This window comes from Leptodactylus fuscus, chromosome 5, assembly GCF_031893055.1.
Source record: "Leptodactylus fuscus isolate aLepFus1 chromosome 5, aLepFus1.hap2, whole genome shotgun sequence".
NCBI classification, from domain to species: domain Eukaryota; kingdom Metazoa; phylum Chordata; class Amphibia; order Anura; family Leptodactylidae; genus Leptodactylus; species Leptodactylus fuscus.
This window is the reverse complement of record NC_134269.1, coordinates 212,934,678-212,960,072: the sequence shown is the minus strand read 5'-3', so window position 1 is coordinate 212,960,072 and position 25,395 is coordinate 212,934,678. Positions and strand designations below refer to the sequence as shown.

The 25,395-nt window shown below is 43.9% G+C and overlaps 1 protein-coding gene across 1 annotated transcript in view; it reads left to right on the top strand.

Moving 5' to 3' along the window:
* The first annotated feature begins 12,493 nt into the window (after window positions 1–12,493).
* AGBL3 (AGBL carboxypeptidase 3) overlaps window positions 12,494–25,395 on the top strand; it is a 60,335-nt gene continuing 47,433 nt past the window's right edge. The window contains exons 1-3 of the mRNA XM_075275308.1: window positions 12,494–12,563; window positions 19,923–20,029; window positions 23,563–23,614. Of these exons, the coding sequence (XP_075131409.1) occupies window positions 19,964–20,029; window positions 23,563–23,614 (118 nt within the window). The 5' untranslated portion in view covers window positions 12,494–12,563; window positions 19,923–19,963. The remainder of the gene's footprint in view (window positions 12,564–19,922; window positions 20,030–23,562; window positions 23,615–25,395) is intronic.

The following is a 25,395-nucleotide window of genomic DNA, read 5'->3' as shown; positions in this document are numbered from 1 at the left end:
AGGGGTTAATCGCTTACATTATAACGTATAGGCTTATTGATATACAATATCCCATGTTATAGGCAATGGAAAGGATCGATGCAAAGACCCGGGAAGATGGGAAAGATGGCTTACTGTATAAAATGTAAAGATATACACCACTGGACACCAGGGACCAGGCAGTAAGCTATACTAGCCCAGCGGACAACAGGGACTGAATACTGAACCACTGGACACCAGGGACCAGGCAGTAAGCTATACTAGCCCAGCGGACTACAGGGACTGAATACTGAACCACTGGACACCAGGGACCAGGCAGTAAGCTATACTAGCCCGCTAGACTACAGGGACTGAATATTGAACCACTGGACACCAGGGACTAGACAGTAAACTATACTAGCCCAGCGGACTACAGGGACTGAATACTGAACCACTAGACACCAGGGACCAGGCAGTAAGCTATACTAGCCCAGCGGACTACAGGGACTGAATACTGAACCACTAGACACCAGGGACCAGGCAGTAAGCTATACTAGCCCAGCGGACTACAGGGACTGAATACTGAACCACTGGACACCAGGGACCAGGCAGTAAGCTATACTAGCCCAGCGGACTACAGGGACTGAATACTGAACCACTGGACACCAGGGACCAGGCAGTAAGCTATACTAGCCCAGCGGACTACAGGGACTGAATACTGAACCACTGGACACCAGGGACCAGGCAGTAAGCTATACTAACCCGCTGGACTACAGGGACTGAATACTGAACCACTGGACACCAGGGATCAGACAGTAAACTATACTAGCCCAGCGGACTACAGGGACTGAATATTGAACCACTGGACACCAGGGACCAGGCAGTAAGCTATACTAACCCGCTGGACTACAGGGACTGAATACTGAACCACTGGACACCAGGGATCAGACAGTAAACTATACTAGCCCAGCGGACTACAGGGACTGAATACTGAACCACTGGACACCAGGGACCAGACAGTAAACTATACTAGCCCAGCGGACTACAGGGACTGAATACTGAACCACTGGACACCAGGGACCAGGCAGTAAGCTATACTGACCCGCTGGACTACAGGGACTGAATACTGAACCACTGGACACCAGGGACCAGACAGTAAGCTATACTAGCCCAGCGGACTACAGGGACTGAATACTGAACCACTGGACACCAGGGACCAGGCAGTAAGCTATACTAGCCCAGCGGACTACAGGGACTGAATACTGAAACACTGGACACCAGGGACCAGACAGTAAGCTATACTAGCCCAGCGGACTACAGGGACTGAATACTGAACCACTGGACACCAGGGACCAGACAGTAAACTATACTAGCCCAGCGGACTACAGGGACTGAATACTGAACCACTGGACACCAGGGACCAGGCAATAAACTATACTAGCCCAGCGGACTACAGGGACTGAATACTGAACCACTGGACACCAGGGACCAGGCAGTAAGCTATACTAGCCCAGCGGACTACAGGGACTGAATACTGAACCACTGGACACCAGGGACCAGGCAGTAAGCTATACTGACCCGCTGGACTACAGGGACTGAATACTGAACCACTGGACACCAGGGACCAGGCAATAAACTATACTAGCCCAGCGGACTACAGGGACTGAATACTGAACCACTGGACACCAGGGACCAGGCAATAAACTATACTAGCCCAGCGGACTACAGGGACTGAATACTGAACCACTGGACACCAGGGACCAGGCAATAAACTATACTAGCCCAGCGGACTACAGGGACTGAATACTGAACCACTGGACACCAGGGACCAGGCAATAAACTATACTAACCCACCACACTACAGGGACTAAATAATAAACCACTGGCCAGAGACCAGGCAGTAAGCCACACCACACCACTGACCTACAGGAACTAAACCCCGAACCTCTGGCCACCAGGGACACGGCAGTCCACACCAGAGATGCCATTTTGCAGCCTCTTTAAATAAAGAAACGCGTTGGGAGAAAGAAACTATTTCTTAAACTTCTCATTTTCCTGTAGACTGAAGGAATAAAAGGGATTAATCTCAGGAGACTATATGGAGTCATCATAAATAGCGGATTTATCTCCAGCACTACAACGCACCGCCATGAATAAATTATTGATTGTCAGGACAGATCTGGGCTTTACGATGACTGATTAGCACCGCGTTACGGATTTAACCCCTTCCTAGATCAATATTTTTTCACGATTTCCTTCTAGTTCTTGCCAACGGCACGTTACAGGATTTTTTGGCCTCCATCATGTGAATAAGGACCTCCGAATAACTTTTGGGTTAACCTGATATGTGCATCCAATGGATGCAGTGTGAACTGAGCCTAAGGTTTCATGTGTTCCAATTGGGGGTCTGATTCTCTATTCCGTTCCAATAACTATAGAGCCGGCCTTATCCTGCTTTGTGAATTAATAATGGAACCCCCCCCCCATTGAAATAACGGAGACCATTGGGACGACGTTCGGATGTTGTGTGTCTTCCACCAAAAAAATCAGAACTCAAAAATCTCAAGATATATTGATATTGTATCAAGAGATACTCAAGATAGTTCCAATCAGTGACTTGTAGTTCTCAGTTTATCCTGTGGGTGTGCTGTTGGGAAAATGAACAGTTACACAAAGGCTCCTTTACATATGAACACATTATTGTCCAAAAACATCCCCAAAAATGTTCTTATATTTGGTAAAACATCCAAAAAGGGTTAACTGAACTGAAGATCCCTAATCCCCAACCTAGGCACGCCCCATTCCGTTATTCCCTCAAAATCTTCACCAGCCTGAAGGAAGAAGCGAGTCTGAGCCAAATTCACATTGATCACACTTCCCATTTTATTCCTTCTGGCAAGTTTTATGTTATTATTTGTTATTTATGCGCCCTGGACCCCCCCTACCGACCCGCACAGTGGACTATGGACACGTGGGACCACTTTATGACAAGTCAATTGACCTACTCATGCAAAAACAAGTAGTGTATAAAACTGTCTATAGCTCCAGCCCGAATACTAATGGCGCCAGTGGCCGCGCGCCAACAGTGTCACTGATTCAGAATGATTAAAGGAAAAGTCCAGCCAAAATTAAGGGAAGATGGAGGCCTGCTGATGACTCTGAGCCAGGCAATCTTCACTCACTCCTTGAATATTATAGCCATACAGTGCCTATGTAATACCGCCATATTGCCCAAATACAAGCACTACACATACAATACACCTGCGCTCGATGAACATTTGGGGATTCCGCCCCCCTATTCCGCCTAATAAATGCAGAGAGGAAAGCCCTGCAAATATTTATCGGGCGGATACCCAGAAGATCTCATTATAGTCTATCGGGGTCGCGGGTTTCTGTGGGTAACCGCTTTATAACCGGATTGGGTTTCTGCTTCGGCACCCAAAGAATCGAGACCCCCAGCGTAAGTAACATGCAAGTGAATGCACTGCACAGCACCTCACTGCATCAAAAATCTCGTAAAACACTTAGGGACCGTTCACGGAAAGGAATTTCAAAGAAATTCGAGTTTTTCAAGGAATATTTTTCTGTCCTACAGAAATTGATCCATTTTTGTTTAAAGGGATCCTATCTTTCAAACACATTATTTTCACGTAAGAATAGACTTAAGAAAGTCTATTCTTCTCCTACCTTTCGTTGTCTTCTCCGCGCGGCTGTTCTGTAGGAATCCCGGTTTTTGTCTGTTATGCAAATGAGTTCTCTTGCAGCACTGGGGGCAGTCCCTAGCACTCAAACAGCACTGTGGGCGTTCCCAATGCTGTCAGAGAACTCTCTAGCTCCACCTCCATCTTCTTCAGCAACGTCCTCTTCACACGTCTTCTTCTAATGCAGGTTTCAGACTTCGAGGCCTAGGGTAGAGCTGACTGCGCATGCCCACAGGCCACAAGAAAATGGCCGCTTACACAGTATTGTAAGCCTGAATAGAAGTCTGAAACCTGCGTTGGAAGAAGAGGATGAAGATGATGTTCCTGATGAACATGGAGGCGGCGCTGGAGAGTTCTCTCGCAGCATTGGGGACGCCCCCAGTGCTGTGAGAGAACTCATTTGCATACCGACAAAAAACGGGATTCCTACGGAACGGTGGCGTGGAGAAGACATCTAAAGGTAGGAGAAGAATAGCTTTTCTTAAGGCTAGTCCGACATGCTACTAAGAAAAAATTGAGTTTGAAAGATAGGATCCCTTTAACCCCATTTTATCAGTTTATTTTTGAGGGCTTATTTTTTGTGGGACAAATTGTACTTTGCAATGTACGATGTACAGGGGAGCTGAAAAAAATTCAGAATGGGGTGGAATTGGAAAAAAACTGCATGCGTGCTAATTTTTTACGTGCTTCATTTGTCCATTGTTCACACTATAGATAAAATGACATTTCACTTGTATCCTATGAGTCGGCACAATTCCAGGGATATGAAATTTATATATTTTTGACATTTTAACCCCTTAAAAAATCCAAAACTTAAAAAAAAAAACATTTCGTGGAGTCGCCTGACACCAATTCTTTTTTTACATTTCCACGCACTGGGACTCATAAGAGGATATCAAATTAATTGATAGTCTCAATGAAATCTGCGACTTTTTCAGCCCGCCCATACCAAAAAAACGTACAAGGCTTAAAAAATAAAAACTCCCGGAACGCAAGACGTTAACCCACTCTAAACCAGTTGCCATGGAAACGTATAGAAAGCATAAATTCTTGTCTCTCCCTTCCCATAGCTGAAAGATTAATGAGCAGCAACTCAGACATGTCAACTACGGGTGAATTACCGAGGGCCTCACCGGCTCCAGTCCTTCATGCCGAATTTTAGCATAAGTGGCCCATAAACATCAATTGGTTCTTAAGAGGAAAAAGCTGAACTTTTTGCTTCTCGATGACAGATGAAATTTAGGAGTGCCGCAGTGTATGACATTAGTATTTATGGCGGCCGCGCTTATCATCGCACTGCTTTATGAGAAGTGTCAAAATGATGTGTAGTACTACAAGTGTCAGCATGACCTGCACCCAACGTATCATACACATTACTAGTGAAGATTTCTATGCTTTTGTATTATAGTAGTTATATTCTTGTACATAGGAGGCGGTATTATAGTAGTTATATTCTTGTACATAGGAGGCGGTATTATAGTAGTTATATTCTTGTACATAGGAGCAGTATTATAGTAGTTATATTCTTGTATATAGGAGTAGTATTATAGTAGTTATATTCTTGTACATAGGAGGTAGTATTATAGTAGTTATATTCTTGTACATAGGAGCAGTATTATAGTAGTTATATTCTTGTACATATGACAGTATTATAGTAGTTATATTCTTGTATATAGTAGTAGTATTATAGTAGTTATATTCTTGTACATAGGAGCAGTATTATAGTAGTTATATTCTTGTACATAGGAGCAGTATTATAGTAGTTATATTCTTGTACATAGGAGCAGTATTATAGTAGTTATATTCTTGTACATAGGAGGCGGTATTATAGTAGTTATATTCTTGTACATAGGAGGCGGTATTATAGTAGTTATATTCTTGTACATAGGAGCAGTATTATAGTAGTTATATTCTTGTATATAGGAGTAGTATTATAGTAGTTATATTCTTGTACATAGGAGGTAGTATTATAGTAGTTATATTCTTGTACATAGGAGCAGTATTATAGTAGTTATATTCTTGTACATATGACAGTATTATAGTAGTTATATTCTTGTATATAGTAGTAGTATTATAGTAGTTATATTCTTGTACATAGGAGCAGTATTATAGTAGTTATATTCTTGTACATATGAGTAGTATTATAGTAGTTATATTCTTGTACATAGGAGAAGTATTATAGTAGTTATATTCTTGTACATAGGAGCAGTATTATAGTAGTTATATTCTTGTACATAGGAGCAGTATTATAGTAGTTATATTCTTGTACATAGGAGGTAGTATTATGGTAGTTATATTCTTGTACATAGGAGTAGTATTATAGTAGTAATATTCTTGTACATAGGAGCAGTATTATAGTAGTTATATTCTTGTACATAGGAGTAGTATTATAGTAGTTATATTCTTGTACATAGGAGCAGTATTATAGTAGTTATATTCTTGTACATAGGAGGTAGTATTATAGTAGTTATATTCTTGTACATAGGAGCAGTATTATAGTAGTTATATTCTTATACATAGGAGTAGTATTATAGTAGTTATATTCTTATACATAGGGGGCAGTATTATAGTAGTTATATTCTTGTACATAGGAGTAGTATTATAGTAGTTATATTCTTGTACATAGGAGCAGTATTATAGTAGTTATATTCTTGTACATAGGAGGTAGTATTATAGTAGTTATATTCTTGTACATAGGAGCAGTATTATAGTAGTTATATTCTTATACATAGGAGTAGTATTATAGTAGTTATATTCTTATACATAGGGGGCAGTATTATAGTAGTTATATTCTTGTACATAGGAGTAGTATTATAGTAGTTATATTCTTGTACATAGGAGCAGTATTATAGTAGTTATATTCTTGTACATAGGAGCATTATTATAGTAGTTATATTCTTGTACATAGGAGGTAGTATTATAGTAGATATACTCTTGTACATAGGAGTAGTATTATAGTAGTTATATTCTTGTACATAGGAGTAGTATTATAGTAGTTATATTCTTGTACATAGGAGGTAGTATTATAGTAGTTATATTCTTGTACATAGGAGTAGTATTATAGTAGTTATATTCTTGTACATAGGAGGTAGTATTATAGTAGTTATATTCTTGTACATAGGAGCAGTATTATAGTAGTTATATTCTTGTACATAGGAGTAGTATTATAGTAGTTATATTCTTATACATAGGGGGCAGTATTATAGTAGTTATATTCTTGTACATAGGAGTAGTATTATAGTAGTTATATTCTTGTACATAGGAGCAGTATTATAGTAGTTATATTCTTGTACATAGGAGCATTATTATAGTAGTTATATTCTTGTACATAGGAGGTAGTATTATAGTAGATATACTCTTGTACATAGGAGTAGTATTATAGTAGTTATATTCTTGTACATAGGAGTAGTATTATAGTAGTTATATTCTTGTACATAGGAGGTAGTATTATAGTAGTTATATTCTTGTACATAGGAGTAGTATTATAGTAGTTATATTCTTGTACATAGGAGTAGTATTATAGTAGTTATATTCTTGTACATAGGAGTAGTATTATAGTAGTTATATTCTTGTACATAGGAGGCAGTATTATAGTAGTTATATTCTTGTACATAGGAGGTAGTATTATAGTAGTTATATTCTTGTACATAGGAGCAGTATTATAGTAGTTATATTCTTGTACATAGGAGCAGTATTATAGTAGTTATATTCTTGTACATAGGAGGCAGTATTATAGTAGTTATATTCTTGTACATAGGAGCAGTATTATAGTAGTTATATTCTTGTACATAGGAGGTAGTATTATAGTAGTTATATTCTTGTACATAGGAGCAGTATTATAGTAGTTATATTCTTATACATAGGAGTAGTATTATAGTAGTTATATTCTTATACATAGGGGGCAGTATTATAGTAGTTATATTCTTGTACATAGGAGTAGTATTATAGTAGTTATATTCTTGTACATAGGAGCAGTATTATAGTAGTTATATTCTTGTACATAGGAGTAGTATTATAGTAGTTATATTCTTGTACATAGGAGTAGTATTATAGTAGTTATATTCTTGTACATAGGAGCATTATTATAGTAGTTATATTCTTGTACATAGGAGGTAGTATTATAGTAGATATACTCTTGTACATAGGAGTAGTATTATAGTAGTTATATTCTTGTACATAGGAGTAGTATTATAGTAGTTATATTCTTGTACATAGGAGGTAGTATTATAGTAGTTATATTCTTGTACATAGGAGTAGTATTATAGTAGTTATATTCTTGTACATAGGAGTAGTATTATAGTAGTTATATTCTTGTACATAGGAGCAGTATTATAGTAGTTATATTCTTGTACATAGGAGCAGTATTATAGTAGTTATATTCTTGTACATAGGAGTAGTATTATAGTAGTTATATTCTTGTACATAGGAGTAGTATTATAGTAGTTATATTCTTATACATAGGGGGCAGTATTATAGTAGTTATATTCTTGTACATAGGAGTAGTATTATAGTAGTTATATTCTTGTACATAGGAGTAGTATTATAGTAGTTATATTCTTGTACATAGGAGTAGTATTATAGTAGTTATATTCTTGTACATAGGAGGCAGTATTATAGTAGTTATATTCTTGTACATAGGAGCAGTATTATAGTAGTTATATTCTTGTACATAGGAGGTAGTATTATAGTAGTTATATTCTTGTACATAGGAGTAGTATTATAGTAGTTATATTCTTGTACATAGGAGTAGTATTATAGTAGTTATATTCTTGTACATAGGAGTAGTATTATAGTAGTTATATTCTTGTACATAGGAGGCAGTATTATAGTAGTTATATTCTTGTACATAGGAGCAGTATTATAGTAGTTATATTCTTGTACATAGGAGGTAGTATTATAGTAGTTATATTCTTGTACATAGGAGCAGTATTATAGTAGTTATATTCTTGTACATAGGAGTAGTATTATAGTAGTTATATTCTTGTATATAGGGAGCAGTATTATAGTAGTTATATTCTTGTACATAGGAGTAGTATTATAGTAGTTATATTCTTGTACATAGGAGTAGTATTATAGTAGTTATATTCTTGTACATAGGAGTAGTATTATAGTAGTTATATTCTTGTACATAGGAGTAGTATTATAGTAGTTATATTCTTGTACATAGGGGTAGTATTATAGTATTTATATTCTTGTACATAGGAGGTAGTATTATAGTAGTTATATTCTTGTACATAGGAGCAGTATTATAGTAGTTATATTCTTGTACATAGGAGCAGTATTATAGTAGTTATATTCTTGTACATAGGAGTAGTATTATAGTAGTTATATTCTTGTACATAGGAGCAGTATTATAGTAGTTATATTCTTGTACATAGGAGCAGTATTATAGTAGTTATATTCTTGTACATAGGAGCAGTATTATAGTAGTTATATTCTTGTACATAGGAGCAGTATTATAGTAGTTATATTCTTGTACATAAGAGCTGTATTAGAATAGTTATATTTCTTTCCACAGGGGGCAGTATTATAGTAGTTATTGTTTATCATGATATTTAGCACAATTCAATAACGTTTATGGCATTATTGACGTTTATATCCTTAATAATTGGAGTTGTCCTTTAAATGAACTTTGCCAAGTTTCAACTCAGTAAAGAAAAAATATCTACATTTCGTTTTCTGTACGCAGCGCAGTCACTAAAATATACACAAGGGGAAATGTTTCTAAATCATATTATAACAAGTTTAGGCTGACAGATTTCCTTCAGAAGACATGGATTGATTCAATTTGTTCAGATGCAGTACACAATCTGCACCATCTGCTATGTAAACACGTCATGCTTTGTGGCAGTAATGCAAGTTAATCGACTTACCTTCCGAATCAAAGAAGAAAATTTGCAAGCAAAATAAGAAATACTGTAGCCCGCGGGCTCATATACATTAGTTAACGGGGTTCTCTCATGGTGACAGCCCCTGTCCATAGACTTTTAGGGCATAAGGACATCCTAAGTAGAGAGGGTCCTCCACTTGGGGGCTCCACCAGAGTAAAGTGCAACTTTAAGACATCAGGTCTGCGGGTGGACGTGGTGGTCTATGTATTATAGACACCATGTAATACTTCATTTATCCACTAGTGGTCACTGTGGGGAAACGCGTGGCTATTACAACTGGCTAGTCATCGGGGGTTTCGGGAGCTGAGTCCCTTGAGCTACCTGCCAACTTTTTACATTGCTATTTATAAAAGTCCCCCCCCAAAAAAAGATGAGCAATGTGAAGTCGTGGCTACAATACCCTCAGGGTGCCAATATGACTCCATTGCCTAATATTAATGAACTGGTCACAAAGCAAACCATCAATCTTTGGTCATGTGACAAAACTTGGTAGCCACCGTGGCTAGAAGCCTATTGAAGACTTCCAGATCTACCATCCTTGTCGTTCTATTAAACCCTGCTACAAAAATGCACAAAAATATGAAAAATTCATAACACCTACTTCTATGTACCCTTGAAAACTACAGCTCGGCACAAAAAAAAAAAAGCCCTCATAAGAGCGAAATATGCAGGACAACGCAAAGCAAATTTTTTTAAAAAAAAATGTTTTTAAGGGAATAAAGCTTCAAAATAATTATTTATCTTTAGTTTCACCATTACCTGCTGACCCGCAGCATCAAAGTGACAGCTAAATTTTTACAACACAGTAAATGCCATAAACACAAAACCTATAAAATAATTGGCGGAACTGTGATTTTTTTTTTTTCTCCACATTACCCGACAAATAATTTGTTCACTGACTGCAACACAATTGGGAGGAATTTTTTAAGACTGGCGTTTCTTACGCCAGCTTCATTAATGTCTCTCACTAGCCCGAGGAACGCGTAAGGGGGCGCTCACACTACCGTCGGTGTCCGACATGTAGTGTCCGCTCCTAGTGTCCGCTCAAAATCTGTCACGGACACTAGGAGCGGACACTAGCTGTGTCCGTGACACCTGTCATTTATTTCAATGGGCATCGGGTGCGTTCTTTTGCACTCCGTGCCCTTCCTTCCCTGTCCGCATGTAAAAATGTCCGACTTCTCAAGCGGACAGAAAAACCCGACATGTAGGGTTCTTCTGTCCGCTTGAGAAGTCGGACATCTTTACATGAGGACAGGGAAGGACAGGCACGGAGTGCAAAAGAACGCACCCGATGCCCATTTAAATGAATGACAAGTGTCACAGACACAGCTAGTGTCTGCTCCTAATGTCCGTGCCAGATTTTGAGCGGACACTACCTGTCGGACACCGACGGTAGTGTGAGCGCCCCCTAAAAGAAGGGAATGTAAAGCCACACCAGTCAGGAACTAGTGTAGATTATCTATGTATGGGCTGGTTTACATCTGCGCCCGCTCTCCGCTTTGTGGGTTTCCGTCTTCTGCCAACAGGAGACGTAAACCTGGCAGTCAGTGTCCACCCGTGAGCGTCTTCTGGTCTCCTACATGTGCGACTTTGTGTCCGGTTAAAGAAACAGGTTTCGCCACAGAGAGGCACAAGACACTCACGGGCGCTCACAGGCGGACACTTTGCAAACCCATTCAAACCTGCCGGTTTCCGTCTCCTGTGCAGTTGCTCGGGCAGAAGACGGAAACCTGAAAACGGAGACTGGGCGCAGGTGTGAACCCGCCCTAATTTGTTCCAGTTTTCTGTCATCATTTGTAATAAAGTTGTCAGGATGAGACGTATTTGGTTTTGCCTCAATCCGCCAAAAGTGGCGAGCGAGGCATAGAACAAGGAATGTGGCACATGAAAAGGCCGCCACGTACCCTAGTTCTGACACACTGACACCCATTTACATCAGAAAACTGGGGTCGATAGCTTAAAAAATTCCCCCCTTATAAGACAGAATGATAAACAAGCCCATAGATGTCGACGAAAAAATAACAAAGGTCAAACATTGAAAATGGCCGTGTCTTTAAGGGGTTAAATAGATCACTTACACATGTAGTGGACAAAAATTTGCAAATAATAAAGCGGCGGCGCGCTATTTATGCTTTGTATTGCTTAGAAATTCGTAGCAAATTTGAAGCAATCGCACGCAAAATATGCAACAAAAAACCGCACGATTTTGTGAATTTTTGCATCAATGGATTCCGGTGCGGATTTTGCACAGCGGAAATTAAGCATGGTGTACGTCCCGTCATTACACTATCCTTTAGGCATATTATTTTTGCCTTGTTTTTGCCGTTATACCGCACGGAATACGTTTTTCTTTTTAACGTTGTGACAAATGGATGTCTGGCGTATGACATGGAAAGAGATGTACAGTCTATCTGTAGAAGTGATGGATAACGTAAGTAAACGGTGGGCGACAAGAAGACCGCGCCGCTTGTTTGTGCCGCAAATGGCAGCGTGTCAGGGGTCTTTATAAATATTATATTCTCAACGGGCCTCAAGTCTGAAAATTGAATCCAGGCTTTGTTAATTCTCCTCCATTTTGGGTGAGATTTATTAAAATATTGTCTTTAGCAACCATTTTATTAAGACTGCTGGCAGGGCCTTTTCCCTGAGCAACCAATCAGATTCCAGCTCTCATTTTGAAGAAGCCCTCTGAGAAATGAAAGCAGCCATCGGATTGGGCAGCTGTTGTGTCTATGAGGCTGCACACAACACACACGGCCGTCTGTCACAGCCACAGTGGGCGTGGTCACGCACTTGTAACCAATCACAGCACCGCTTCAGAGCGAGGCTCGGAACGCAGTAGAGGGAGGTGAATGGTTGTCGTGGAGATAAGTATACACAGACTCTCCAGGGCTGGCACATGGCCCCGGAGGAGGAGGAGGAGGAGGAGGAGGAGGATGAGGAGGATGAGCTGCGCTTACTAGTACGTGAGGGGCAGAGAGGATGCCCGGGAGAGCCCGGAGGGGAGAAGGTGAGAGGATGAGGGGGCAGAGACTGGGGGGTGTATAGTGACTGTGTGCACGGGGAATGTCATGTCATATCTATAGAAGTGTATAATACTGAGTGATGTATAGTCCTGTGTTATACTGCTGGGATACTATTATATATATTATACTATTGTAACGTATTGGGCCCCACCGGAGCTGCCAACAAAGGGGCCACAGGGCTGATACTGAGCAGGAGCGAGCAGTGTATATACCCCAACCTGAAAGGGTTAATGACAAGGACACCTGCAATACAAATAGTACCCCCCTCAGCTCACCCCTATCTGTACAGACCCCAGACCCTCCATCTATACAGACCCCAGACCCTCCATCTATACAGACCCCAGACCCTCCATCTATACAGACCCCAGACCCTCCATCTATACAGACCCCAGACCCTCCATCTATACAGACCCCAGACCCTCCATCTATACAGACCCCAGACCCTCCATCTATACAGACCCCAGACCCTCCATCTATACAGACCCCAGACCCTCCATCTATACAGACCCCAGACCCTCCATCTATACAGACCCCAGACCCTCCATCCATACAGACCCCAGACCCTCCATCTATACAAACCCCAGACTCTCCATCTATACAGACCCCAGACCCTCCATCTATACAGACCCCAGACCCTCCATCTATACAGACCCCAGACCCTCCATCTATACAGACCCCAGACCCTCCATCTATACAGACCCCAGACCCTCCATCTATACAGACCCCAGACCCTCCATCTATACAGACCCCAGACCCTCCATCCATACAGACCCCAGACCCTCCATCTATACAGACCCCAGACCCTCCATCTATACAGACCCTCCATCTGTACAGACCCCAGACCCTCCATCTATACAAACCCCAGACCCTCCATCTATACAGACCCCAGACCCCCCATCTATACAGACCCCAGACCCTCCATCTATACAGACCCCAGACCCTCCATCTATACAGACCCCAGACCCTCCATCTATACAGACCCCAGACCCTCCATCTGTACAGACCCCAGACTCTCCATCTATACAGACCCCAGACCCTCCATCTATACAGACCCCAGACCCTCCATCTATACAGACCCCAGACCCTCCATCTATACAGACCCCAGACTCTCCATCTATACAGACCCTCCATCTATACAGACCCCAGACCCTCCATCTATACAGACCCTCCATCTATACAGACCCCAGACCCTCCATCTATACAGACCCCAGACCCTCCATCTATACAGACCCTCCATCTATACAGACCCCAGACCCTCCATCTATACAAACCCCAGACCCTCCATCTATACAGACCCCAGACCCCCCATCTATACAGACCCCAGACCCTCCATCTATACAGACCCCAGACCCTCCATCTATACAGACCCCAGACCCTCCATCTATACAGACCCCAGACCCTCCATCTATACAGACCCTCCATCTATACAGACCCCAGACCCTCCATCTATACAAACCCCAGACCCTCCATCTATACAGACCCCAGACCCCCCATCTATACAGACCCCAGACCCTCCATCTATACAGACCCCAGACCCTCCATCTATACAGACCCCAGACCCTCCATCTATACAGACCCCAGACTCTCCATCTATACAGACCCCAGACCCTCCATCTATACAGACCCCCCATCTATACAGACCCCAGACCCTCCATCTATACAGACCCTCCATCTATACAGACCCCAGACCCTCCATCTATACAAACCCCAGACCCTCCATCTATACAGACCCCAGACCCCCCATCTATACAGACCCCAGACCCTCCATCTATACAGACCCCAGACTCTCCATCTATACAGACCCCAGACCCTCCATCTATACAGACCCCAGACTCTCCATCTATACAGACCCCAGACCCTCCATCTATACAGACCCCAGACCGTCCATCTATACAGACCCCAGACCCTCCATCTATACAGACCCCAGACCCTCCATCTATACAGACCCCAGACTCTCCATCTATACAGACCCCAGACCCTCCATCTATACAGACCCCAGACTCTCCATCTATACAGACCCCAGACTCTCCATCTATACAGACCCCAGACCCTCCATCTATACAAACCCCAGACCCTCCATCTATACAGACCCCCCATCTATACAGACCCCAGACCCTCCATCTATACAGACCCCAGACCCTCCATCTATACAGACCCCAGACTCTCCATCTATACAGACCCCAGACCCTCCATCTATACAGACCCCAGACCCCCCATCTATACAGACCCCAGACCCTCCATCTATACAGACCCTCCATCTATACAGACCCCAGACCCTCCATCTATACAAACCCCAGACCCTCCATCTATACAGACCCCAGACCCTCCATCTATACAGACCCCAGACCCCCCATCTATACAGACCCCAGACCCTCCATCTATACAGACCCCAGACCCTCCATCTATACAGACCCCAGACCCTCCATCTATACAGACCCCAGACTCTCCATCTATACAGACCCCAGACTCTCCATCTATACAGACCCCAGACCCTCCATCTATACAGACCCCAGACTCTCCATCTATACAGACCCCAGACTCTCCATCTATACAGACCCCAGACCCTCCATCTATACAGACCCCAGACCCTCCATCTATACAGACCCCAGACCCTCCATCTATACAGACCCCAGACCCTCCATCTATACAGACCCCAGACCCTTCATCTATACAGACCCCAGACCCTCCATCTATACAGACCCCAGACCCTCCATCTATACAGACCCCAGACTCTCCATCTATACAGACCCCAGACCCTCCATCTATACAGACCCCAGACCCTCCATCTATACAGACCCCAGACCCTCCATCTATACAGACCCTCCATCTATACAGACCCCAGACCCTCCATCTATACAGACCCCAGACCCTCCATCTATACAGACCCCAGACCCTCCATCTATACAGACCCCAGACCCTCCATCTATACAGACCCCAGACCGTCCATCTATACAGACCCCAGACCGTCCATCTATACAGACCCCAGACTCTCCATCTATACAGACCCCAGACCCTCCATCTATACAGACCCCAGACTCTCCATCTATACAGACCCCAGACCCTCCATCTATACAGACCCCAGACCCTCCATCTATACAGACCCCAGACCCTTCATCTATACAGACCCCAGACCCTTCATCTATACAGACCCCAGACCCTTCATCTATACAGACCCCAGACCCTCCATCTATACAGACCCCAGACCCTTCATCTATACAGACCCCAGACCCTCCATCTATACAGACCCCAGACCCTCCATCTATACAGACCCCAGACCCTTCATCTATACAGACCCTCCATCTATACAGACCCCAGACCCTCCATCTATACAAACCCCAGACCCTCCATCTATACAGACCCTAGACCCTCCATCTATACAGACCCCAGACCCTCCATCTATACAGACCCCAGACCCTCCATCTATACAGACCCCAGACCCTCCATCTATACAGACCCCAGACCCTCCATCTATACAGACCCCAGACCCTCCATCTATACAGACCCCAGACCCTCCATCTATACAGACCCCAGACCCTCCATCTATACAGACCCCAGACCCTCCATCTATACAGACCCCAGACCCTCCATCTATACAGACCCCAGACCCTCCATCTATACAGACCCCAGACTCTCCATCTATACAGACCCCAGACCCTCCATCTATACAGACCCCAGACTCTCCATCTATACAGACCCCAGACCCTCCATCTATACAGACCCCAGACCCTCCATCTATACAGACCCCAGACCCTCCATCTATACAGACCCCAGACCCTTCATCTATACAGACCCCAGACCCTTCATCTATACAGACCCCAGACCCTCCATCTATACAGACCCCAGACCCTTCATCTATACAGACCCCAGACCCTCCATCTATACAGACCCCAGACCCTCCATCTATACAGACCCCAGACCCTTCATCTATACAGACCCTCCATCTATACAGACCCCAGACCCTCCATCTATACAAACCCCAGACCCTCCATCTATACAGACCCTAGACCCTCCATCTATACAGACCCCAGACCCTCCATCTATACAGATCCCAGACCCTCCATCTATACAGACCCCAGACCCTCCATCTATACAGACCCCAGACCCTCCATCTATACAGACCCCAGACCCTCCATCTATACAGACCCCAGACTCTCCATCTATACAGACCCCAGACCCTCCATCTATACAGACCCCAGACCCTCCATCTATACAGACCCCAGACCCTTCATCTATACAGACCCCAGACCCTCCATCTATACAGACCCTCCATCTATACAGACCCCAGACCCTCCATCTATACAGACCCCAGACCCTCCATCTATACAGACCCCAGACCCTCCATCTATACAGACCCCAGACCCTCCATCTATACAGACCCCAGACCCTTCATCTATACAGACCCCAGACCCTTCATCTATACAGACCCAAGATCATAACCTCCATCTATACAGTCCTCCCATCTGCGGTATGCAGACCTCAGACTCTCCATATATACAGACCCTCCATGTATATAGACCCAAGATCAGACCCTCCATCTATACAGTCTGTCCACCTATGTAGACCTCAGACTCTCCAGCTATACAGACCCTCCATCTATATGCACCAAAGACCCTCCATCTATACAGACCCCAGACCCTTCATCTATACAGACCCAAGATCATACCCTCCATCTATACAGTCCCTCCATCTATGCAGACCTCAGACTCTCCATATATACAGACCCTCCATGTATATAGACCCAAGATCAGACCCTCCATCTATACAGACCCTCCCTCTATATGGACCCAAGACCCTCCAACTATACAGACCCAAGATCAGACCCTCCATCTATACAGACCCCAGACCTCATATAATGCACAGATCAGCACCCCCTCTTTTATACAAGACACAGACCAGACCCCCAACCATATGGGACCTGCATTTTAACAGATCCCAGACACTACTATTTATACAGACCTCAGATCATACCCTCCATCTATACCGACTCCCAAACATTAAAGACACCAAATCAGACTTCCCCATTTATACAGATCCTAGATCAAACACCCTACTATACAGACCCCAGACCCTTAATCTATACAGAGCATAGATCAGCACCCCCCATCTATACAGCATGAACTCCACCTTTGCCTCCTTCACATGATGCCAGTGACCCCCTACCTAATATCATCTCTAGTGCATCAGAAACTTATAGGGCAATGAAGGGGTCCTAAAAGAACATTGCAATGCCTTTATTCTCCAGTTCAGTGGGGGGTCCCAGAGGTCAGACCACCACTAGTCATAAAGCAACGACATATCTGGCCATCCAAATTATAAGATAGTGATACCAATGCTGGACCTGGACCTCATGTATCGGACAGTCTATGGGGCATGCCACTTGCAAAAATCATGACCGATGGCGCCAAAATACTGGGTCAGGTCACACCCCCAACTGATGGTGACGCCCCAATATCGATGCACCGATGTAAAAGTTGCGATGCTCATGGCCATCTGGCAAATAATAGGACCCCCAAACCACTGGACCACAGATATACATCATCTGTGTATGGGGACGCTCTGATTTTCAGATTTAGTAAATGATACAGGCACCCCTGGGGTGCAAGCCTGAAAGGGTTAATGACAAGGAGGACTGGTGAGAAAGTCGCCATCGCAGCGCCGCCGGCGGTCACCCATCTGTGTAGATGACATTCCTGAGCGGCCGGCCATGAATAGGAAGACATGACTGTGGTTAATGTGTAAACCTTCCCGCAAACAGAGGGATCGAAAGACGGGATCATGTCTGGATTAGGAGGTAAACACACAGAGACTGCTCTTAAAGGGGCGGCCAGGTCAGCTTTAATTTGTCCCACTACGCCATACTCCAGACCAGACCTCGTACATTTATACAGACGTCCGTCCAGATCCCAAACCAGACCCGCTACTTATATAGACCCCGATCAAATATCCCCATCTATACAGACCATAGAACAGATCCCCCAAACCAGACCCTCTAAATCTATACAGAATCCTGACCAGATCCCCCCCCCCCATCTTTACAGAACCTCATTCTTTCCAAACTCCAAACCAGATTCACCATCTTTAGAGACCCCCATGTATGTCAGCCAGATATCTATACAGACCCCAAACCATATATCTCCCTATCGCTACAGAATCCTGAGCAGATCCCCCATCTTTACAAACCCCAAACCAGATTCACCCTCTTTAAAGACCCCAGACCATATCCCCATCTATACAGATGCCAGATCAGACCCCCATGTAGGTCAGCCAGATATCAGAAGCCCATCTATACAGACCCCAGACCATATTTCCCCATCTATACAGACCACATATCGTAACCCATATCTATACAGACCCAAAGCCGTATATACAGAATCCTGCCCAGATCCCCCATCACTACAAAACCCCATTCTGGACCCCCCATCTTTCTAAACCCCAAAACAGATTCACCAGACCATGGAACAAACCCCTATCTATTCAGACCCCAACTATACAGACCCCCCCCCCAACCTATACAAGCCCCCAATCTCTACAGGCTGTAAATCCGATCCTCCCTCTGCACAGGATACACCCCAGACCCCCCATCTATACAGGAATGAGACCTCTCTATACACATAATGTAATGGACAGAGATGTGCGGCCTATTCGCTACCTCAGAGAACAGTTCCCAAATATGAGGGTCCCACAAATGTCCGGGGGCCTACAGAGACTATAAGGGATGGAATAAACTAAATTCAGGCAGGTTGATTTTTTGTTTCCCTTTAAGATAAGCGGCATTGCTTGCCTCTGGTCGCCGCTGATCTCCACCTATTAAAGTAACATGAACCCTGAGCTGAATGGACTTGTATGTGGATAGTGATGTAGACTGAATGCAGCGTTAGGGGGCCCCCGGGGGCCCAGCAAGTCCCGGCCCCCGGGGGCTGATTGTCTGTGCAGTACATGGACATCGTGTAATTAGTGTAATTACCTGGATACCATTAAGTACCTCAGAGCAGGGAAGCCGGAAACAATAAGATGCAGGTAATCCCCGCTGCAGGCATCCGAGAGATCAGGGCGTGGACGGACTCACAGCTAAGTACTTAAAGGGATGACGAGACCTGTTTACTATACATGTACGTGCAAGCTATTGCTCTGTGTTATCAGCCACTTCGAGTGCTCGTAGTGTTATCATCTCTGCTCCCTCCTTGCTTTACACTGCAGCACTGCTTCTTCATATTGGCCGGTGTGTATAAGTCTAGGCTCGGTAGACAAGTCACACTAATTCCATTTGTATGAGATTTTTTTTGCAGTAGAGTTTGCTGTGTAGTATTGGGGCAACAAAATAATTTTCTGACTCCTCTTCGCAGAGCTGGAGACCGTCCGCCATTGTACCGTTTACTGACACGTCATGTCCTACAACACAGAAACCCAGGACGTTGCGTCCGAGCAGACGAGCAGCAGCGAATCAGAATCGGTAGGTGCTAGTAAAATTATAGTGAAGTCTTAGCACTTGTCATAAACCAAAGCTGTGTGGTGTTAAAGGGAGTCTGTCAGCAGGTTTGACCCCTCTGGTATATAGAGGACGGGGAGAGCAGGGAGACACCGTACATGAAGGGGCCTCCTCCTGGGCACTAGGGGGCATTACAACATGGATTTCTCAGTCCTACCCGTAGCTCCGGGTATGTTTATATGTATCCACTGTGGGGGTCAAACCTGCTGACTGACTCCCTTTAATCTGACATCAAGGGAGTTGAGAGATTCTCGATGACTTCCCTGACTGATCCAACGCTCGTTCTACTTTTGGATTCTCCGATTTTTTTTGATATTTGGGGTCATGAGATATTCCAGATCATCAGAAGTCACATTAGAGGAAATATTACCCGCCCCATGCTGATAATTACCCATCCCTCTAACATTGTCTCCCTATAATCCGCATCGCCCGCACACTGCGGTGTCTGTTACATGTTTCCGTATAACTCCCGGCGCAGCACAATAGCGGCAGGGACAGAACAGGTGAAGAAGCTGTGAATGAAGAATCACTGAACTGTGGGTAACCTCCACTGAAAACCAAAGCACGGAGTGTGAAACAACAGCGCCCTGCCCGCTCGCCTGCGCCTGTCGTACAACATACAATATATTGAGTAACAAGGCCACCAAGGCTGGGTGTCTGTGACATTGGAAATCTGCAGCGTACTCAGGTATTCACATATGGTACCATACATAGGGTTAAAGGGGTTGGACCAAGTTTTAATGATATCCCTTATCCATAGGATAGAGGATAGCATGCTCAGTGGTGGGGGTTATCCTGCCATTCATAGTTCCCGTTGCCCCATCCAAAAGGAGCAGTCGCTAGACATGAGCACTGCCACTCTATTTACTGTGTAAGTGGCCATTTTCTTGTGGCCCGGGCATGCGCAGTCCAAGAATATTGAAACCTAGGAAGGAAGAAGAAACAGGGAGAGAGCATTCCAGAAGAAGATGGAGGCGGCGCTGGAGAGTTCTCTCACAGCATTGGGGACACCCCCAGTGCTGTTTGAGCGCTAGGGCCCTCCCCCAGTGCTGCAAGAGAACTCATTTACATCCCGATGAAAACCAGGATTTCTGCTAAACGGCGGCGCGGAGAAGACATCTATAGGTAGGAGAAGAATAGCCTTTCTTAAGGCCATTCGGATGTGTGAGTCAGAAAAAAAAGGGTATCCAATGATAGGATCCCTTTAACACCTTTGCAATGTGTGACATACATATGCTTCACATGCTGAGGGGGATGGCTAACATGATAACCCCACTCCATACACAGAAGGTGCTGGCTGGGGTATACAGTTAGCCCCTGTGGGATTGGAAATAACTGCATAGTGACGCCTAAAAAAAAATAGGCATTGCTTGAGTTGCTGATTTTTGGCCCTTTCTGTAAAAAAATATTATAAAAAATTATCAAAAAGACATACTGCAATGTAGTACCTATAAAACTACGGCTTACTCCACAAAAAACAAGTCCTCATACAGTTCCTTCAACAAAAAGTTATGGGGACACAAAACAAACTAACAAAAAAAAAACATTGAATTTGTGGAAACAATAAAATATATCAAACCTATAGACATCTGGAATCGATGTAATCGGACTGACTTGCCGTATGCAGTAAACCCTGTAAAAATGAAAACTAAAAAAAAAAAAGAGACATTGCATTCTTTTCTTTTTGATTCCACCCCACAAAGATTTTTTTACTTAAGTTTTTTAATACATTATATGGAGCATTAAATGGTGCCATTAAAAAGCGCAGCTCATCCTACAAAAAAACAAGCCCCTGAATGGTAATATTGATGAAAATATGAAAAAATGATGATTCCTGGAAGGCAAGGATGAAAAAAGTGATGCCAAGCTATGTCTATGGCGCCATGGGGTGCAATCCACAGCCTATCGTCCCCTTCGGTGACAACCTCGTAACTTTATTGGTTCGGGACGTTTGTGAAATACGGTCTTGTCTGGCGGGGTGGACTTGATGGAAATGTATCTGTCAGTACATTATATCCTACCTGCGCCTGTCACATTGACATCAGGAGCAGCATCGTCTTCCTTCCCTTCATGAATTTATAATAGGAGCAGCAGGGAGGGGGCGCCACATCACATATCAGCTTCATCCCTGGTTTATTCCTGGTGGCTTTAGGGCTGGAGGTTTAATATACATGGAGCGTTACCCGGGAAATATCTGCAAGATCAGGATTACAAATCGTCTGACAGAATGAGACAATTTTCCACAGTGACTTGAGAGAGCTCAGCGGGACGTCTCGAGGTAGCTGCTCGCTGACTACAAATGGCGCGTGGAGACTATAGGATTCATGCAGGATTTACACGGCAGTGTAAGGGCGCGTTCACATGGCATACCAGACCTATAGGCACTTTGTGTGGCACCCTACAGAGGCCATGTATAAAATCGGAGGGATCATGGACCTTATGTAGATTCAGTGGTCTATAAATGAGACACCACTGAAATGCTTTCCTCATTCTCCTATAGACGTGCACACTTGGCTTGGTAGGGGACAGCTTTGCACTGTTGTACTTATGTCTATAGGGGCTTACGTTCTGTTCTGATGACCCAGACCTGCTGTATTTTCAACGGAAAGGACCCTCAGACTCCCCTCCGATGGCACATTTGGGTGCACGGAGCCTTACAGTGCACCTATTATGCCCACATGTACGTCTACAGTGACATAACATCCTTTGGCATCAGCACATACGGCTATGTGTAAGTGTGCTACAGATGCAACGTCACTGAGGTCTCTCTCCATCAAGCTAGAACTTTTGATGGTTGATATTTGACTAAACAGAAGGATCATATTTTCAACATTTCTATTGTTTCTGTCATAATCTCTACAGTGACGTAATATCCTTTGGCATCGGGACATGCAGCCATGAGTAGGCACACTACAGACACAACGTCACTGAAGTCTTATGGACTGGTGAACTAGTAGTTTTTTTGGTCTTTATTGGACCAAAGAGGAGGATGTCAAGGTCAGCAGTTCTATTTTGTTCAGTGATATGTCTTGGCATCAGGACAGGCAGCCATGTGCAGGGCACTACAGACTCTACGTCACAGAGACCTAATGTGTATACAAACATAATGGGGAATGGCAGACAACTAGAACTTTTGATGGTCCGTATTGGTCCAGCCAGGATCTTATGGTTACCATTCCGAGTATTTTTGTTTTACGTTATTTTAAGTTCTTTGGTCCTTTCCAGTCTCACCTCAGAAGAAACAGAAATATATAAAAACGTTGAGATTATTTTCCCCTCTTCCTCATAAACTTTAGATCGGACCTGGTGTAAGGCAACTTGCTGCAGCACTAGCCCTTCTCCCTGCATCTACTGAAGACTAAGCCACGCCCCTTAGCTAAGCTCCTCCTTCGTTTTCCATAATGTTTTTGTGTACATTTTATCATTTAGTTCCAGGCTTACTGTCCCTTTAAGTAGTCCCCACGGTCACTCATGATGTTCCTTTGCCTGTTGTGCAGGATGAAGATCCCTATGAGTCAGAAGACAATCTTGGCTATGATGTGTACTCAGGTAAGTGCCCAGAAATCTTGTGTTTTTACCGTTAATTCCATCATCAGAAGTATAAGCCGGAGCAGAGAGTTGATCACCAGCAGGGCCTCTTATTTCCAGGGTCTTAGACTGTCCATGTATTACATCCAGTCATCTGAGTGATTACCATGTAATACCCTATTTGCCCTGCGGGGGAGATGTCTGTCTGCGGCCGATCTCACATAGGCGCTCATTGACTACAAACACATCAGATTTTGGAATAAGCCACTTCTGGGGGAATAACGTGTGCCTTATAGCAGTAGCTCACAGGAATGGAAGCACCACACTATAGTCGTAAACGATGACACCCCTAGACTGGTCAACCCTGGAGACGGGGGACTGTCCTGACTCTTGAATGGGGTTGAGCCGATCTTGAGATTTCAGGATCGATTTTAAAATCCGATTTCCGATCATTTTCCAGCCAATTGCAATTGTGAAATTTGCTCGATTGGGATCTGATCTTTCCTGATCCCGATCGCTCAACCCCAATTGTATATTATATATACAGTAGGGATGAGCCGATCTTGAGATTCCAGGATGGATTGTAAAATTCGATTTTCGATCATTTTCCAGCCGATCGCAATCGTGAAATTTGCTCGATCGCCAATTGGGATCCGATCTTTCCCGATCCCTCAACCCTACTCTTGACTGCTAGAAAGCGGTAGTAGGTATGTATTATGGCCTCTCTACGGCCTCGAGACTATGGAGACTGCTAGATACCATGTCTGACTGCCGTGACTGGATAGAGAGAGACCGAGTCCCTGCTTCTGAGACTGCTTGAGACCAGTCTAAGATAGATTGACGTGCAAACAGTTGAACTACGCACATTAAAGGGATTTTCAGAGACTATGATATTGAAATAAACTTCCTCTTCTGAGACAGTGACATCATTGGTCACATGGCCATGCTGCAGCGCAATGAATGGGGCTGAGATGCAATACCAAGCAAGGCCACTATGTAATGTGTGGCACTGTACTTAGTAAGTAGTGAAGAGTCTTCAGCAATTTATATCATAGCCCTGGACCAACCCTTTAAGGCTGACCTGGGCTTTGGAACCAAGACAGTGAGACAACGCCAACACAACTGGTATGTGGAGACGGGAGAGAAGCGGAATGAGACTAGAGTGTATGGTTGCAATCTACTAGGAATCAGCAGTACAGCCCCCTTACTGAAGAGGTTGTTTGTGATGATACATCCCCTTTAAGAAAATCGACCCCTATTAATGTAGTGTGATGATTTTCTGGCCAGACGCAGCTGCTTCTTGTGTTCTGTAGAGCGGTGGCGGCGGACCGGAGTGTGAATATTTTATAAGCGTACTCCCTATTTGACCCTTTTTCCAAACAAATCTGTCAAGAAAAGAAGGACCACACGCCACCGCTCTCCGTGTCCCCGTGTGCCCCCTTCATAGAAATGTGACATCATCTGCGTTAAATCCTAAGAATATTCTTGACAAATACAAATACTTTCTCTTATGTAAAACCTGCGGCCTTGACTGCTGCAACACGACAGCCGAAAAAATTCACAAATGCACCAAAATTCACAAATGGATCACAATAGAGCAATTATCTCTGGGATTACTGTCTAGCTCTGAACATGATGTGCAAGGGAGACATTAATGTCTGGAATCCATCGTACTATTCACATTCCTGTACAGCCAAGGCTGTCACCTGATAGATTTACCCTGTAAACCTGAAACTGCCAACCTTAAAGGACTTTACCAGGACTTTCTCGATATCTGAGTAGTGGGGGGTCTGACACCTTTG